Source organism: Camelus bactrianus, chromosome 9, assembly GCF_048773025.1.
Source record: "Camelus bactrianus isolate YW-2024 breed Bactrian camel chromosome 9, ASM4877302v1, whole genome shotgun sequence".
Classification (NCBI taxonomy): domain Eukaryota; kingdom Metazoa; phylum Chordata; class Mammalia; order Artiodactyla; family Camelidae; genus Camelus; species Camelus bactrianus.
Window position 1 is genome coordinate 26,820,617 of NC_133547.1, and position 18,678 is coordinate 26,839,294.

An 18,678-nucleotide genomic window follows, 5' to 3' on the forward strand; every position below is an offset into this window, starting at 1 on the left:
CTGTCACCCTATTGGCACCATTAACTGCCTTTCCTTATCTTTCAGCTGAGATTCTATTAACATACAATGTTTTAATGTTTCCTTTCCAAATCTGACTTGTCCTTCATTAGAACAAAAGGATAAGTGTTAGGTAACAGTAAATAAAGTTGAGAAGAACACCATATATACTGTCTAAGCCAAGTCCCAAGGATTTTATGCTTTTTTCCTTGTCTCTCCATTTAGGATTTTAAACTCCCAGCAGTGTGAGACCCAGTCTTCACTTTTCTGCCTCTCACAGCACCTCAAACATAGCTCCTATGGCTCTGTCTTCCAAATCAAAAATCTGCAATACATTATCTGACAGTGTCTGACAGATTGTCTAACAATACACCAAAGCAATTAAAATTTGGGACTACATCACAGAGTCCCTGAGATCACCACCAGACTTATTCTCTAGGATGACTCTCAGGACACAGCATTCAGTGTTACTCATGACTGTGGGGCGAAGTCCAGGGAAAACCAGGTGCAAGCCTCTAAAGGTCCTCTCCCACTAGAGTAACACGAGATGTGCTTCCTCCCTCCCGCAATGAGCTGACAACATATGTGAAATGTTGCCAACAACGGAAGTCATTAGAGACCTGAGGCCCAGGATTTTTACTGGGGGCTAATCACGTAGGCATCCCCTCTCTGGCACAGACCTAAAGTCCACATTCCCAGAAGAAGAACAGATGTTCAGCATAACCATATTATTTTCATAAATAGTTTATGCGCAGTGAGCCACTCATCACTTACTGGTGGGAACCTCCTTAAAATCTAAGTTCTCAGACTCAAGCCTTCAAGCAGGCCTTCTCAAAGAGAGCAGTTTAGTCCTGATACATTAACTCTTTTCTGCACAGAGACTACTTCTGAAAATCCAGGACAGATGTTAACAAGATACAAAAAGCACACATCCAGCTCTCCTCTTCAGCCTCCCCGTAAAATCAAGTCTTCCTTATGATTTCCCTGTTTTCCAGAGGTGCCATCATTCTCCCAGTCATCCGGAGTCTAAACCACAGTACAGTCTTTTACCTACCACATCCAGACACATACCAGCTCTCACTGCATGTTCCTTATAAAGGAACTTTCCTGTCCTGTAAAGGAAATTCCTTCCCAAATTCATCACTTCTTGTATTTGCACTAGCACTGTCCTAATCAAGGCGCTAATCAATGTATGTCTGGTGAAGAATAACAGCGTTTAACTGGCTTGGTGCCTCTTGGCTTTCTCTATTTTATGTAATCCTATCACATTTATGTGGAATTGTTTTTTCATCATATTTTACTCCATTCCAAATCCTTCAGTGGTTTCCAAATAATGACAAACTTCCTAGTGGCCTTAGGTCACTCTGCAGTTTCAGTTCTCCTACAGGTACCTTACAGTCCAGGCCAAAGTGAATTACTTACATACCAAACAGATAATACATCCTGTCCCTCCTCATCTTTGTTCAAAAACATCCTCTTTCTCCGGCTTGCCCTTGCACACGACCACCCCCACGTCCACCCGCGGGCATTCAACGGTCTTTCATGCGTTACTCGGCCCACAAGGACTGACTGAGTGCTGTGTGCCAGGCATCGTCTTCACCAGAGCTTATGTTCACTCAGAACCCAGCTCAGACCTCACAGTCACAAAACCTCCCAGCTCCCTATGGTTTCCTCCCTTCCTCCTTGTTAAGTGCTATTGGAACCTATACCATTTATCACATTTTCCCTTGTCTTGTGCGTGTCTATGTGTATGTCTGTAGACAGATAATGGAAAGATGATGGATCAATAGATCTGCTATGCCTCAATTGTAAACATCTAAAGGTTTTGTTTTTATTTCTATTTAATGTCAATTGTACTTAGCACAGTGCTTTATACAATTAGGTATATTATTCAGTGAATGTTCGTTGATTCAATTCCATAACTTTTAACACATAGAGCCATGACCAAGATCCTTATTCTGGCATTTAATAGCCACCAAAATCTACCCTCAGCTCACTTTTCTAACTTTATGTTTCACTGTTTCTCCTTTATGACTCTTCTATTCTAGGAAAACTGTCTACACACTATCCCCTAGAGGTACTGTGAATTGCTCCATCTCCACTCCTTTTCTCTTAACGTTACACTCTGCCTTCCGATGTCCACTGCTTCTCTGCTTATCAGTTATCAAATCCAAATCCTTCAAAGCCACCTGAAGTCCCCCTGACCACCATAAAGCCTGACCTAATCAGTCTGGCCCAAGTTTCCCTCCAATCTGAAATTTCTTTGCATGAATATACACTTATCATTTGCTTTGCACTTTTTTTTGATTTTGTATCATAAGAAGAGCAACCACGTGTTCCAGATTTGCCCAGGTGAGTCCTGATTAACACCTGTTGTCCCAGTTGCATGCACTCTTTCACTCTCAAAAGTGTCCCAGTCTGAATTACATGGTCACAGTATTTATCAATGACCTCTTCATATGTGTGTTTAACCTCAAGCAGACTTTAAGTTTTTTAAAGTAAAAGTCTGTTTCATCCTTTTTATATCCCTTTTAGCATTCAAACAATATTTAAATTAATATTTGAATGAATGAAAGAATAAATGAAGCAATAAATAATTTACTCAATGCTTCATTAAAAAAGGATAATACAACAAAACAAATACATAGAAAACGTAGAATTAAAGCAATTCACATGTGAAAATCCCTTAAGGCAGTATTTACCAGACTCCCTATTCTCCGTTCTTACTTCCTTTGGTGACACGTTTTTATTTCCAGCCCCACTTCCTGCTTGTACTGAACCTGCCTGTCGCCCTTGACCTTTGGCACAACGCTCTTTCTGCTTCCAAAAGGTGCCGTTACCACTCCTTCTCCTGAGTCCTACTCTTTGACCATTACTTTCTTTACCTGAGCCCAAAATCATTTGAACAAGCCAGGAATGCAAATAAATGAAAGCCAAATAGGCAAGAATCTACTCTACTTTTAAAATTACAACATGTAAGATGTTAAACTTCAGTTACTCCCTTATATTTGAATTTCATGTTTACCAAATTTATATCTGAAACATTCTGTCGATCCCTAATTTTTTATTTGTAAATTTACCAGGGAGAAAACTAAAACTCTTTAAAAATCAAAGCTCTAAAACAACACACTATTATAATTCTTTAAAGCATACTTACTTTTCAGCTTCATCTGTTTTTTCAAAGAATAAATTATCCAAAGAAACCAAGGAGTCATTTGACTTCAACATTGTTAAACACTGGACTTTGTCATAAATCTAAAAAATACAGAAAAGTAGTTTATATTCCACTTACAAAGATGTAGAAAAAAATATTTCTGGATCCATAAGCTATAATCATTAATTTCTCAAAATAACCACAGACTGCCTTTCGGAAACATCTTCTGCAACTTCCTCCAAAGTGCTTAAATATTCAAACACATTATTCTCTATTCTCCACTCATTCATGCATGTTCACACTTGCACCCCTCTCTTCATGCTGCACCAATGCTTAGAATGTGTTTTCTTCCATTCTCCACCTGACAAAAATCCTACCCATCCTTCATGGCATAGGTCAAATGTCATTTCTTCTTCAAAGGCTTCTCTGAATTTGTCCTCTTACCCAAGGCAGAATTAAGAGCTCCTTTTGGGCTCTTAATATACTTTGTTCATACCATTATTTTTAAGTTAGGATAGTGCATTTTATTGTAAATGCGTGTGTGTCTCTGACAATATACTGTGTATATGTGCGGGGACTTCCTTCAAAATAAAGGGAGAGAGTAGATTTGTTTGAAAATAAAGAGGAAAATGTTGAGGGGTACTGACGAAACAAGATTGGCAATGAGCTGATAATTGCTAAAGCTATGTAACAGTCCATGGAGTTCCTTATAAGTTGTCTATTTTTCATATATGAACTTTTCAAGATAAAAAATTTACAAGTTTAACATACAGATAAATGTTTACATTCATATTACATAACATATAAATGTTCATATTCTTTTCTAAAGGATAATTTTCACATTCAGAGATGTCATCTAAATGTAAAGGATAAAAACATTCAGACTTGGTTACCTGGGAATATAACAATAATCTACAGCTGAACTATATATAAAAATAGATTTTAAAAAAACAAGTTTTTTCCTTATAGCACAGGGAACTATATTCAATATCTTGTAATAACCTTTCATGAAAAAGAATATGAAAATGAATATATGTATGTATATGCATGACTGGGATATTGTGTTGTATACCAGAAATTGTCACATTGTAACTGACTGTACTTCAATTAAAAAAAAAAATCTAGGGCTGAACAAAGCCTCAAATCTGATAGGAGACAGTAAAACCATTTCTACAGACACATACCTTGTACTTTTTCACCCTACACAGCAACACTACATCCCAATTTTTTTCTAAATTCAGAAACATGATATAAAATTCTATATGACAAAACATGAAATCAGATGCACAAATCATAAAATATAAATCATACTTCTGTTTATTCTGTGATAATTAATACACGGCAAATCTTTCCTTAGAGCTTTCCTTAGGAAGGAAACTAAAATCAAAGCTACTATATCAGCGCCATCTAGTGGAGAAATCCATCTTATCAAGTCAGAGCAGATACCTTCAAATTTGAGTCCTCCCTGATGTGAGGATGAAACACATGAGGAAGCATGTAGAGGAAAGAGGAAATGTTTCCACATGCACTCCTTGACAAAATGCTACTAACAAGAGGGCCAAATTTGTGTATACATTAGGACTGTTCTTCCTTAATCACAATATTGTGGAGTTTCTCACTGGTTTAGTTATTGGGTTTTCCCCGTTTCCATCTATTAACTTAATTGTCCTTTTCATTTTTCTCTACTTATTAATCACTTAGTCACCAACAAAAAGAAATAATAAACTTGAAACAAATTAGCATGGTTCTATAAATGTCTAAAACAACTTAACTATATGAACAATAGAAGCCTAAGGTGGGAGGAAGAAGGGAGTCACTCAGAATTTGCTAACAAAGTCTTTAACATCTTTAAGTAAAGAATGTGAGAAGTTGAAAACAATCACCAAAAAAAGTATAAATAAAAATGCCAATCATGTTTCTATATTATCCAAAAAGTAATAAAATGTTCCCTTTCTACTCTTAGGAGAACTTTATAATTTTAAACAACAAAAAAAGTTTTCCAAAAACTCACCAGACCACTTCTGTATGGTTATGCTACCTCAGAATTTAAGTAGAAACTCTTTAAGGCTAACATGCACATGTCTAAACTCTTTATTCTAGAAGAAATTGCAAACAAAAAAAACTGCAAATTAAAAGTATTTGTTTCAGAAAAAATTATTTCATAAACTAATTGAAAAAACCTCAAAAACAGCAAATATTTTCAAAAGAACTTTGATTTCTAGTTTCTGCCATAAAAGAGAATATAACGTGTTTGGGTTCAGAATAAAAACATTATGTATGTATTTTAGTTCTGATGCAGCCCTATGGAAAATCTAAAACTTTCCATATAATGCATTATTTTTCTTCATAGCACTAATTGATAACTAGTACTATACTGTATGTTTGGTTGTTTATCTTTCTTCCTGTAGAGGGAGCAGGGACTTTTTTCTCACTGATGTACTCCGATAACCCAGAACAGGGCCTGACACATAGTAGATTATCCATAAGAATTCCCTGTGGAATAAATGCACTAGCAATAGTCAGTTTACAAAAATACTTTTAAAGAAAATAATTTTCCATCCATTCTGAGACAAAATTTTACCCCCCAAATCTTTAATGTTCAGTTTAAAAACGTGATTTTTCTTCAAGTTCAGGAGTCAAATCAAATCATGAAGGTTCTAAAAGACCATGAATTTGGCACTTGCATTATGTAAATACATATTTTTTAAAAAAATATAGGCCTTACAAAGGACCTTGCCACATTTCAGTACGCGTCTGTGATTGTAGATGATAGATTTTAAATAACTGATTTTCAGTGTTGGGTTTAGAGTCAGATTTCCTGAGTAAGTTTTCACTCACGTTAGATTACTTTTTACAAAGTTTTAGTTTCATGTGGTATAAAACTATATTGCTAAAAATTGTTATTGTATTTTTTAAGTGTTTCTTCTGCTCTAATCGCTCAAAATACTTTAACTGTTCCTGTGACTACACAATTTTTTGAGTGCTGAGACGACCCGCACCTTACCTAATTACCTCAGAGACAATTTAGCATCGCCGTAACTTCTATAATCCTTACTGCATAAAATGTTCAGATCTGTTAGTTACTCCCTACAGTTTTTACTCTCAGCAATACACTGCTTATTTCAAAAGTGCAGAAACTCAGATATAAAATACCGATTTGCCAGAAATCGGCAGCCAGCGAAGAAGCTGAGAACAAAGTTCACGGAAAAACCAACCATCGCACAAGACTTGAGGGAATTTGACCAAGTAAGAGGGTGACGTGGGAACAGACTACTCCCCGGAGGCTCGGCCAGAGGCAGGCCGCGCACTGGCGCCCGCTCCCCGGGTACCCGCGGGGCCGGCGGGTCCAGCCGGGAACCGAACCGGGGCCCGAAGCAGACTCCCGCCCGAGGAGGTACCACTTACCCCACAGCCGAGCCAGCCGGGCCCGGACGCGCGTGCGGGGGGCGGAGGCGGCGCCGCCCGGACGCCGGCCACGGCCCGCGGGCGCTCGGCCCCGCCGCCGCGGACACGCGGCCGCACGCGCGCCGCCCCACCGGCTCCCGCCCCGGGGGCTTATTTCCCACCCCTGGAAATGAGCGCGCGGGCTCCGGGGTCCCCAAAGCCGAACACGCCCCGCCAGCTGTGTGGGCGCGCCGGGCCGCGCCGCCGCCGCCGCCTCAGGCCTCGCCTCTCTGACAGGAAGGCGGCTGAGGAGAGACGCGCCGTCCGGACCGGGCCGCTCGGGTTCCCGCGGCTGCCCGACGCCCGGCTGCGGAGGCCGCCCGCTGCCCGCCGGCCCCGCCGGCTCCCCGGCCCCGCCTCCCCGCCTCCCCGCCCTCGCCGGGCCCCAGGCTGCACCTGCCCCCGCGGGGTCCCTCCTCGGCGGCGCTCCCCTCTCGGCGGCGCTTCCCCCTCGGCGGCGCCGCTCACAGCCGAGCGCCTATTCACCGCCCCCGAGGGCCCCCAGGCCGGCTAAGCCGAGCTCCAAGCAATGGATCGCAGCGCCCCCCGCCTCTGCGCTCCCGCCTCTCCTTACCTCCTCCAACAGTTTGTAATTCCTTTCAGATAAATCGCTCTCGGGACTCTGTGGCCTACTTAATTCACTGAATAAAACTGAGTCCTCCCCAGCTCCTGGTGACACCTGTCCTGCCGTCCCCGAGAACCGGCCTGTTCCAGGCACCTCAAAACCGTGTTTGCCCTGCGTCTGGCTCATCTCATTCAGCATACGTTTTCAAAGTTCATCCCTGTTGTAGCACGTATCCGACGAATTTCATTGTTTTTAAGGCTGAATATTCCGTTTGTACGTATATACCACATTTTGTTTATCTGTTCACCCATGGGCGGACAGTTGTGTTGGACCAACATTTTGGCTGTTGTCAATAATGGTGCTATAAACGTTGGTGTGCAAATATCTGCTCCAAGTCCCTGCTTTCAACTACTTCCTTATGTACCTAGGAGTGGAACTGCTGGATCACATGGCAACTCTACGTTTAATTTTTTGAAAACCACCAGTTTTCCACACTTACTGAACTGCTTTACATTCCCACTAAGAATGCTGGTGGGTTCCAATGTTTCCACATTCTTGCCAACACTTGTTACATTCCATTTTGTTCAAATTATGACCATTCCAATAGATGTGAAGGGGTATCTCATTGTGGTTTTGATTTGCATTTCCCTAATGACTAGTGATGTTCAGCATCTTTTCACGTGCTTAATGGCCATTTCAGTATCTTCTTTGGGGAGATGTCTATTCAGATCCTTTGCCAATTTTTTGTGTTATTTATCTTCTTCTTATTGGGTTGTAGGAGTTTTTTTTTTTTTTTAACATTCTGGTATTAATCTTTTATCAGATATATGATTCGCACATATTTTCTCCCATTCAGCAGGTTTTCTTTTTGCTTTCTTGATAGTAACAGCTGATGCACAAGTGTTTAATTTTGATGAAGTCCAGTTTATCTATTTTTTTCTTCTGTCTCTTGTACTTTAGGTATCATGTCCATGAAGTTGTTGCCAAGTCCAAAATCGTAAAAATTTTCTCCAAAGTTTTCTTCTAAGGATTTTACAGTTTTAGCTCTTCAGCTTGTCTCTGATCCATTTGGGACGTGCCTTGCACCAGTAAGTTGTATTTATTTCACTAATGGGGGGGGGGGTGTCAAAATAGAGTTTCCAGAAAGACTGGGAGAGCTTGAGAGACAAAATAATAGGTGTTCATGACTCAGGGACAAGACAGATTTCTGCTAATACAGCCGATGCATAGGTTCTGACTCATAAATTCAACACAATCAAAATTTTCTCAACTTTGTAAACTCTACTCTTTAATCTCTGATCAGGAGTTGATACTGAAAAAGTTCTGATGGCCCTAGAGAAGCAGGAACCAAGAAATGTTGAAGTTTCAGGACTGTTTTTCTCTGAGTGACAGCCAGAAATGTGTTGTGTTATTGTCAGACTTGGAAAAGGTAAGATCATTTGGGAGAATCTGAAAATTGTATAATTAATGTCCAAGAAAAATAAAAGGAAAGGAAAGAAATTAAGTTAGGTATGATGGGATTCTTGAGAGGAAAGAAAAATTTAGGATTATGCACAATTGGGTGGGGAAGAGTCCAATGCTATCTATGCATTTCGTAGATGCTTAATAGCAAAAGGATCAATGAATGAAAATCAAAGGATAACTGTCCTTTAGGGAAAGATTTAGCAAGTCTCTATAAAACCAAGAAAATTACAGACATAAGTTAATTAGAAGTAATTCCTTGAGTTCCAGCTGCTAAGGAGTATGTGTAATGGTGATGCAGAAGAGACCAGTACCCATATTTCAGAGACCTGTTGGCTTGTTTTTCAGGCAGAAATTGACTTCTTCAACCAAAATGAATTTAAAATATCTTCTGTTCTCCAAAGCCAATAATGTTGATTCTAATGGAACTGCTAGAGAGGGTGCTCCGGTTAGACCCAGAGCCAAAGCATGCCACAGCCACAGCCAGCCAGTGTATTATTACAAGGGATATAAGGCTGCCATTATTATTACAGTTGATAAAGACTCAATATTCAATGACTGCTCTTTGTATATAAGTAGAGTCTAAAATGTGGTAACACAAACCCTGAAGTAAAAAGCAAACATCCCAGAAGAGACGCTTTGGGACAAAAAGCAGTATTCCACACTGGAATAGAATTATTTCCTAATTAAAAATTAATACGGTTTCTTCAGAAGGAGTAAATGGAGACTGGTAACCAGTGTACATTCTCTATGAATAGTTGTATTTAGATTTGTAGAACAATTGTATACACTTCTCCTTACAGAGTAGTAGGTTTAATCATTATTAGCAAATTCTTCTGCCATTATTATAAAGTCCCTGGGTAAATAGGACTGAATACATTCCTTCAGTTGGTTACTATCTGAATCAGGTAGACTTTACCTGATTGTTATAATCAAGATTCTGGCAACCAGAATCTTATATAAGTCAGTCCTAATGAAACATGGGATATAGTATACTGCAAAAATTTTTTTCAAGGAACTTTTGGAAGCCACTGACAGACATTTTTAAAGACATTTAAATGTCAGAAATCAGAGTATAAAACATACTTTAAGAACAGGCATTCTTTGTTTCTTTTTTTACCTAAAGATTTAAAGTTGGCCAGATCTTGCAGTAATATGATCAAAGAGTAATTAATACTGTTTATATGTTGTTTAAAAATAAAATCTAGAAACGTATCATCACTATATCATCATTGCAAAGAAAGAGACATGCAGTGTTACAAGTAACTACTTAGGACACTGGACAGATTGGGGTATGGACAGGGTAACAGAAATAACAAACACCGTGAAGAAACAGGAATAATGCCTCTGCCTAGAATCCTCTCCAGGAAGGGAGAGGGAGTGGTGAGAGATGTTACTGCAGCTGGCAGATAATTATTCATTTGTGATACATGTTGAGTTAGAATGCATTTAAGCATGGGTTATCTCATGTTTAAATATGTCAAAGCATTGAGAAAGCCCAGTGCATGTTATAGCATTTTTTTTTAACATTTTTGATTGTCCCTGGAACAAAGTTGGGAATGCTGTATCCATGTCCACCCAGAGTCTGAAGCCAACACAAAGAGAAATAGATATGTCCGCTTTCTCACCACAGCTGCTACCATTAATAATAACCAGAGAAGGGAAGGGGCGAAATCTGAAGATGTTCTCTGGAAATTCTGGCTGTTCAAATCTCCCTTGAGCCCCAGGAACATGAAATAGGTTTCTGGAGAAAGAGTAGGCATGTTGAAGTGCACAAGGAATAAAAGCAGCTTGCTGCTAAGTTTAGGACCCCCAGCGCTAGGCACCAGGAGAAAGATTCATTCACATTCAGGGAGCAGCAGACTCCCTAAGACGCAGTAAGGGAAGCGGCTGGACCCAGGCTGTGGAGGGGAGGCAGCTAAGCAAGGCTCACAGACTATTCCCAGGGCATGGCCCGGCTAAGCCTTTCAGAGCAGAAGGTCCTGCCTTGGGACAGATTTGCTGGCTACAGAACAACACATTACCCAGGCAGTGGCAGCGATATGAGCAGCAGAACTGTCACCATGGCTGCAGTGGCAGCCCTACGTAGGAGCTATGAAATCAGCCAGGAAAGTGTGCCTGGCTTATGAAAAGTATGAGCTATTTACCATAGTTAATAGGACTTACTGCTAAAGCCAGGATAGGTTATGAAGCATCTTCCTCCAGCTGTCTGCTGCCAAACCGGAGGGAGAGTTGGGTGGGAGGCGGGAGGGGTATCAGAGAAGCTGGGATTCCAACAATTAGGGGCATGGTTTCAAGGCAACAATTTGCTTTGTTGTCTTTAGAAAGAGTCACCTGCATTATTATCTTGCTTTATCTAACTCAGATTAGTGGCTTATGAAGAATCAGTGTCATAACAAAATGGACATAGCATTCTATAGTTTACAAATATTTTGTTCATTTGATGTATGGGGAAAATGTCTAAGAATTCACTCAAATAGTGTGCGTGCATGTCTGAGTGAGGGGGTGAGAGAGTAGATGCAGTGCATGTGTGTGTCATGGGGAGGGCAAGAGAATGGAGAGGAGCCAAGTGGACGGAGAATAAATTATACATCTAAGCAGAAGGAATGTTGTCCTCGCACCAGCAAATACAGTGATGTGGGTTAAACAAGTCTAGGTAAAAACATCCTGGCCAGGAACACACTCCACAAAGTGAAGACTGTGGACGTAAGAAAATACATGGAGATTGGGAGGGAAATAAAAACCCCATAAGCCTAGGAAATAACAAGTAGGATAAGACAGTGGTTAATATGAAAGTGAAGCAAGTTAATGTGTATTGTTAGGACTTTTTCAGATAACTGTGGAATAAAAGAGCTGTCAAATTGTAAGGTGTCACTGAAAATCAGGAACTATATTCACCTATTTGATGTGTTCCTTAATTAACAGAACGCGTCAAACATGCTATCCTAGGGAAACAATTAAAGCATCAACTCCAAAAGCAGTCCTGCCAAACCCCACAGCCTGTGTCCGCACTTTCTGTTGCATCCACAGGTGCAGATACGTGCAGGTAACCAACCAGCAGGAAATCCTTCGCTTTGTACCACAAGTCATCTGGGAAGTTTTAACTAAATGAGTTATTTGGTAGGCTATGATCTATAATATTGGAGGATTAGAAATTTTTTCCTTAATTAAAAAAATGTACTACTTATACAATTTATCTGAAAATTTCCCCAAATCAAGAAATACTCTAGAAATTAGAATTTGATTTCTAATATAGTAATTTTGCCTGAATTTCTCTATACCTGGTCCCTGGCTCGTTCTACATACCGTATTATTTCCTTTGAACAACAGTTGCCACTGATTTGGTGGTTGTTGTTTAAATGTTCAATTAGATAAAGTATAGTTTTAAAATCTCTGGTTCTGAACAGATTCCTACTTTATTTGCAACATACACTGGTACCTAGAGTGGACTTAAAGTATAAAGAAGATTTATCTTTCCTTAGACTTCATTCCCAAGTGGAATTTCTCCAACATATTCATATACACAAATCACATAAAATATATATATAGCAAAGCATCTTCTAAACAGCTCTGAAATTTTTAAATTTTTTATTTCTCCCAACCTAACATCTGAGCTGCCATATGTTTTGAATTTTTCCAGCTCATGGAGATTGCACAGCAAGTCACAAGCCCACACGGCCTAAAGCACACGACTGGAAAACCTCTAACGGCAGAAGTTGGAGACCTTTGATGTGCCCCTCTCTAAACACAAATCTGATACAAACCTTAAAAACTCTTCTCAAATCACAAAATGTGTGGGTGTTTCGTTTTGTATTGAAGCTTCAGTCATTTGTAAGCAGAATGCCTCAGATGATTGATTTCCTAATTGAGAAAGTTTCTCAGAGATTTTTTACCTGTGCTTTCATTTCTGGATGCTAAAAATGAACAAAATCTTAGGCCCAATAAATAATTCCAGCTCCCTCATTACACTGAGAAATCTACAGGAATTGATTTGCTTAAGATCAAAAAGCTAGTCGTTCACTGGCAGAGCCAGAGAACTCAAATTTCCCTATACCTGGTCCCCTGCTCGCTCTAAAAACCATACTATCTCCCTTGAACAAGACTTAATAGATGATACATAGCATATTGCATTCAGTTGTGGGTGAGTCATTTTATAAGGAATGTTGACAAACTACAGCATGTTTAAAGATGGGAAAGCAGGAATGTTAAAGAGCTTAGGATTTAAATAATATCTTAAAAAAGAGGCCGGGGTGGGGAGCTGGGGAGGTGTAGTACCTAATTTGTAGAAGAAAAGGCTAAGAGGAGTATGCTGGCTCATTTCAAAGATGTGAGAGACTCTTGTAGTGGAATAAGCCATTTCTTCATGCTTTTATAGTCATGGTTTCAGAGAGCAGAACCAGGACTAAAGAATTAGGGTTGCTGTTGATTGAGAAATAGAGTTCAATTATAAAGAATGATATGAAAAAGGCCTCCTCATTGTTTCTTATCAAATATATTGATAAATGATCTATATACAAAACTGCATTCATTTAAAATGTACAGTTGAATGAGTTGTGACAGTTGTATACAGCTGTGAAATCAACATCGTAATAAAAAATACAGAACATTTCCATCATCCCCAAGATTCCTCCTTCTCTTTGTCCTCAGTCACAGGCAACCACTGGTCTGCTTTTTTTTTTTTTTTTTTTTTTACTGTAGTTTTCATTTTATATAAATGGAATCATACATCATGCACTTTTTTGTGTCTGGTTTCTTTTACTCAGTGAATTGGTTTTAAATTCATCCTGATTGTTTTGTGTGTTGGTAGTTTATTCCCTTTATGTGCTGAGTAGTATTCCATCACATAGACACACCACATTCTGCTTATCCATTCACCAGTTGAACATTTGGGTTGTTTCCAATATGGATTATTGTAAAAAAGTTGCTATGAACGTTTGTGCAAAAGCTTTTATGCAGACACATGTCTTCATTTCTGGGTGCAGAATTAATGCATTGTATGGTAGATGTATGTTTAACTTCTTAAGAAAGTTCCATATTGTTTTCCAAACTGGTTTTACTGTTTAACATTTCCACCAGCAGTGTATGAGAGTTTCAGTTAATCTACATCTTTGTCAACAATCATTATTGTTAGCCTTTTTCACCTACCCTTTCTTATGGGAGTAATGATATCTTGTTTTAATTTTACAAGTGGTTTTAGTTTCACTGAGGACTAATGAAGTTGAGCATCTTTTTGTGTACACAAACTAGGTATCTTTTTTGAGATGTTATTGAGTTATTTGTCTTATTGCTGAATTGAAGAAATCTTTATTCTGAATATCAGTCAGTCCTTTGTCAGATACATGATAGAGAATATTTTCTCCTATTCTGTGGTTTGCCTTTTCATTTTCTCAACATTTTCTTTCCAAGAGAAAATATTTCATTTTGTGAAGTCCAACTTATACTTTTTTAAATGAGTCATGCCTTTTGTGTCCTAAGAAATCTTTGCCTACCCAAGTCAGCAAAGATTCTTTTCCGATTTCGTTTTGTAATAGTTTTAGGTTTAGGTTTTACCTTTAGGTTTACCATGCATTTCAGTTAATTTTGGGTATTGTATGAAGTAAGGATTGATGTTCTTCAGCTCCCCCCTCATATGGACATCCAGTTTTTCCAGCAGTGTTTGTTGATTTTTCCTTTCTCCATTGAATTGCCTTGGCGACTTTGCTGGAAGTCAATTAACTGTATACGTATGGTTCTAGTTCTGTACTAATTTCATTAGTAATATAATATCATTAACATAGTACATATTACATATAAATATAATAAAATATTTTACTTTATTTGCATATTTTTATTTTAAGTTCATCTGTATGCTTAAAGCGCATTTCTGATAGTAGATAGTTCTGTACTAATTTCATTAGTAATATAATATCATTAACATAGTACATATTACATATAAATATAATAAAATATTTTACTTTATTTGCATATTTTTATTTTAAGTTCATCTGTATGCTTAAAGCGCATTTCTGATAGTAGATAGTAGATGGCTAGTAAACCCATTCTGATAATGGGCTAAATATAAATACATATTTGTATGTAATTACTGACATAGATTTAGGTCTACTATTTTATTAATTTGTTTGTCATCTCAATTTTTTGTTTCTCTGTGCTTCTTTCCCTGCCTTCTTTCAGATTATTTAAATAGTGTTCAGATACTCATTTTAATTATCTCTTGGCTTTTTAACTACACTTTAACAATTTTTTAAGTCGTTGCTTTAGGTATTACAACATACATCCGTAAACTTTTCCCAGTCTACTTAAAGTTAATACAGTACCTTACCAGCCCACTCACTCCCATTCCCAACATTCTTTTTGTTTTTTTTTTCGTTGAAGTGCAGTTGATGTATACTATTGTGTTTTAGTTTCAGGTGCACAGCAAAGTTACTCAGTTGTACATATATTTTTCAGATTATTTTCCATGATAGGTTTTTACAAGGTATTGAATATAGTTCCCTGTGCTCTACAGTGAATTCCACGGCAGACTGTTGCATGAGAGATGAATAAACTGTACCTTCTCTCAGAAACTGAATTAATGTTAGGTGTCTTTGTTTCAGAAGAATAGCCCTACCCGGATTCATACACCTCGGGTTTGGTCCCAGGTGACAGCACGAGCGGGGAGAACAGTGTGCGCAGCACTTTCTCCTGCTGTCCTGCCCCCTGCTCCTTCACACAAGGCCTCAGGAAGGGAGCACCTGGCATTCCCAGTGTGAGGCGAATGCCATAGGCTGGACAGTTGCACAGCGTAGACAGAAGTTATTGTCTACGGTAACTTTGACCAAGGTCAACATAAGAAATACCAGATATGCTTAATTTCCAGAAGCGCTCAAATGAGACGGCTAAAATTAACCATCTTAAAATGGCTCACATTCTTCCCCTGCTGACTTCATTCTCTATCTCTGGCACAAACCCACCCAACTTTGCCCCAGACTTCTCCCAAAGTAAAGCTGAGTCTTGGGAGCACCATTTTGAACAACCTCAGATGGTGCCCTTCACATCAGAGTCTAATTACTGTTTTCTGCATGTGTTTTTCCCTATTACAACGTTATTACCATTTAAGTACAGGTCCCAATGTCAGAGACATTAGGAGGTGGCTGTAATTTTCAGCTTTTCTTGTGACAATGTAACTCTTCTTGATTACATTTTCCCATGTTATCGGCTTATCTTACACTTGAGAGCAAAAGAATGCAAAATAATCCATGGTCCTGCCTGTTTTGTCTCCCTGTATTGTCCATCTCAGCTTGAAGTCTTCCTGACCTGCACAGTATCTCAAGAATTGACTAACGTCCCATAGTCTGTTTCAAATATTTAACCTTGATACGTCCATTCCTCCAATGCAGTAGTGTCTCCATTTAAATTTTTCTTCTACTTAATCTCTCCCTCATAATAACCTCTTTCTCTTAAATTATGAAAGGACTGTTCTTTTTTCAATTTCATTTTTGTATCTTTGAATGTGATAGAGTTTTTGGTTACGATGCCATTTTGTGACTCTTCCTGTTAGAATCCGCATTCCCCAGCAGCAACTTTCTGTGCACGTTCCTAGTAGTGACCTCATGGTCCGTCCTGGGCTCCAGGTGTCTCAGATATGGCTACAGACAAACTACATTTGTTTTGTCTTCCTCAGCACAGACTTGACTACATTTCCCAGCCCCAGTGTATTTTATACAACCAAGTGACTAATTCTTATTACACAATTAGAAGGGATGTGTCATCTTAGGGCCAAGGCAGCTAAAAAGTGTATGCTTTCTCCACACTCTGTTTTCACTCGCTGGCTGGCCAGATGCAGAGGGTCCAGGCAGAACTCGAGATCCGCAGGAAAGCTGTGCCGGAAGACAGAGGGAGCCTGGGTCCCTGAAACGTCATGTGGAAGGTCACTTGCCAAACATCTAATTAGGCTGATGAGAACAAGAAATAAACTTTGCTATTTTAAGCCACTGAGGTTTCGGGGGGTTCAGAGAGGAATGCTGTCGCTGCATCATAGCTTGGCCTACCACAACATACCAAGTGATTTCTCCTCAGTTATGCCTAAATATAGTCCAATTGAGACTTTAAAATCAAAGTAATTGTGTGAAAATGACTAAATCACACAAAAGATACATTTTAAGCACTTTTTATGAGACATTTAACTTAAATAATTCCTGCTACGAATTCTTCTTAGTAGGTTGCCATTCAGATTGTAACCACCAAAATCTTTTCACTAATGAGAAACCACTTAGGATGGCTTCAATTCTTTTTTCAAGCAGATTGTTTAATTGAACTACAACATACATACAGAAAAGTACAAAAATCCTGAGTGTACAGCTTCATGGTTTTTGGGTTTTGGTTTGGAGGGGTTTGTTTTTACAAAGTGAACACTCTGTATTATCAACCTCCTGATGAAGAAATGAAAATAATTGTCTTTCTCCAATATAACTTCCACACATTGGTATTGCCTACACTTGAACTTCATATAAGTTGAATCACATAGTATGTCCTATGTGACTGGCTTCTTTTTGCTCAATATTGTGCTTATGAGACTCAGCCCCATTGTTGCATGTGGTAGATGTGTTGACTTTCAGCGCTGTCTAGTATTCCATTGTAAGAATACGCCAAACTTGCTTAAGCTCTCGTCTGTTGATGGACACTGAGCCAAGAAGCAATCCTCACCCCCAGACATTGGACATGCCAGCACCTTGATTTTGGACTTCTCAGCCTCCAGAACTGTGAGAAGTGAATATTTGTTGTTTATAAGCCAACCAGTCTATGGTATTTTGTTATAGCAGTGCAGACAGACTCAGACAGACCTTTTGGTCGTTTCCATTTTGGATTACAGGTAGTGTTGCTATAAACATTCATACACGTCTCTTGGTGCACTTAGGAATGCATTTCTTTTTGGCATGTAATAAGCAGTGGAATCTTTGGGCCATAAATACACACCCATTCGGTTTCTGCAGACACTGCAAAAGTGGTTGTACCAACACACACCCTCCTTAACTGTCCACATCCCAGCCAATTCTTGATACTGTTGATTTTCTGATTTTCAGCTATTCTGACAGGTATGAAGTGACACTCTGCTGTGGTTGTAACTTGTATTTCTCTTATTACTAAGAAGTCTGAGCATGTTTTCCTTAATGCTTATTGATTGGCCTTTTAATCTTTATATTTTTGCTTGTGTGAAATGCCTGTCCCAATTTTTTATCCCTCCCCCCTCCTTTTTTTTTTTTTTTTTACTGATTTGTAGGCATTTTTTATACATTCCAGGCACGATTCTTTCATCAGCTACATATGTTACAAATATTTTCTCCCACTCTGTGACTTGCCTTTTCACCCTCTTAATAGTGTCTCTTGATAAACAGACATTCTTGATTTTAGTGATGTCCAACTTATCCATATTTCCCTTTTTGGTTAGTACCTGGTTTAAGAAATCTTGGCCAACTCCAAGTGCATAAAGGTATTTTCCTGTGTTATTTTCTAGGAGTAGTATTACTCTGGTTTGCACAAGAACTGATTTTTGTGTATTGATTTTCTACTTCGATACTCAATTGACCTGGCACTATTTATTGAAAAGATCTTTTCCCCACTGCATTGCAGTGGCATCTTTGTTATATATTATGTGTGATTTTATTTCTGAACTCTATTCTGTTCCCTTGGGCTATTTGTCTACCCTTGTGACAATACCACACTGTCTTACCACTTTCGAATAAGTCTTGGTATTTGGAAATAAAAGTTTTCCAAGTTTATTTTTTAAGACTTTCTTTTTATATGTGTAATCATATAAATTTTAGAATTAGTTTGTCAAGTACTATGAAAAAAAATCCTGCTAGCATTTTGATTAGCATTGTAGTGAATCAACAGATTGATCTGGAGAGAACTGAAGTCTTATACTATTGTTATTATCAGATGATTTCCTGTGTAATAATTTATTTTTTATTTTCTTTGTCTCATAAATTGGGATGTAAGATCCATGAGAGCAGGAACCTTATCCATTTTGTTTACTGCTCCATCCCAGAACCCAGACTAATACCTGGCACATTGTGGGCTC

The 18,678-nt window shown here is 38.8% G+C and overlaps 1 protein-coding gene and 1 long non-coding RNA gene across 16 annotated transcripts in view; one reads left to right on the plus strand and one right to left on the minus strand.

The window, feature by feature from the left end:
• The window catches only part of HFM1 (helicase for meiosis 1), a 99,948-nt gene extending 92,837 nt beyond the window's left edge, over window positions 1-7,111 (minus strand). For 12 of the 13 annotated variants that reach the window (XM_074369925.1, XM_074369924.1, XM_074369923.1 and 9 more), the window contains exons 1-2: window positions 6,992-7,111; window positions 3,155-3,252 (exon numbers count right to left, since the gene is read on the minus strand). In XM_074369925.1, the coding sequence (XP_074226026.1) occupies window positions 3,155-3,225 (71 nt within the window). In that variant the 5' untranslated portion in view covers window positions 3,226-3,252; window positions 6,992-7,111. Of the gene's footprint in view, window positions 1-3,154; window positions 3,253-6,556; window positions 6,784-6,991 lie in introns of those variants that run through there. The other variant, XM_074369917.1, reaches the window with a different exon arrangement.
• LOC105065300 (uncharacterized) lies at window positions 6,387-18,375 on the plus strand. Of its 3 annotated transcripts, none has more exons than XR_012509076.1 (5): window positions 6,387-6,545; window positions 7,199-7,433; window positions 8,121-8,248; window positions 8,464-8,589; window positions 12,262-18,375. It is a non-coding gene; the product is annotated as an uncharacterized LOC105065300 (long non-coding RNA). The 3 variants fall into 3 exon arrangements; XR_012509078.1 differs by having other exon boundaries at window positions 7,262-7,433; XR_012509077.1 differs by lacking the exon at window positions 7,199-7,433 and having other exon boundaries at window positions 6,392-6,545.
• The last annotated feature ends 303 nt before the right edge of the window (window positions 18,376-18,678 follow it).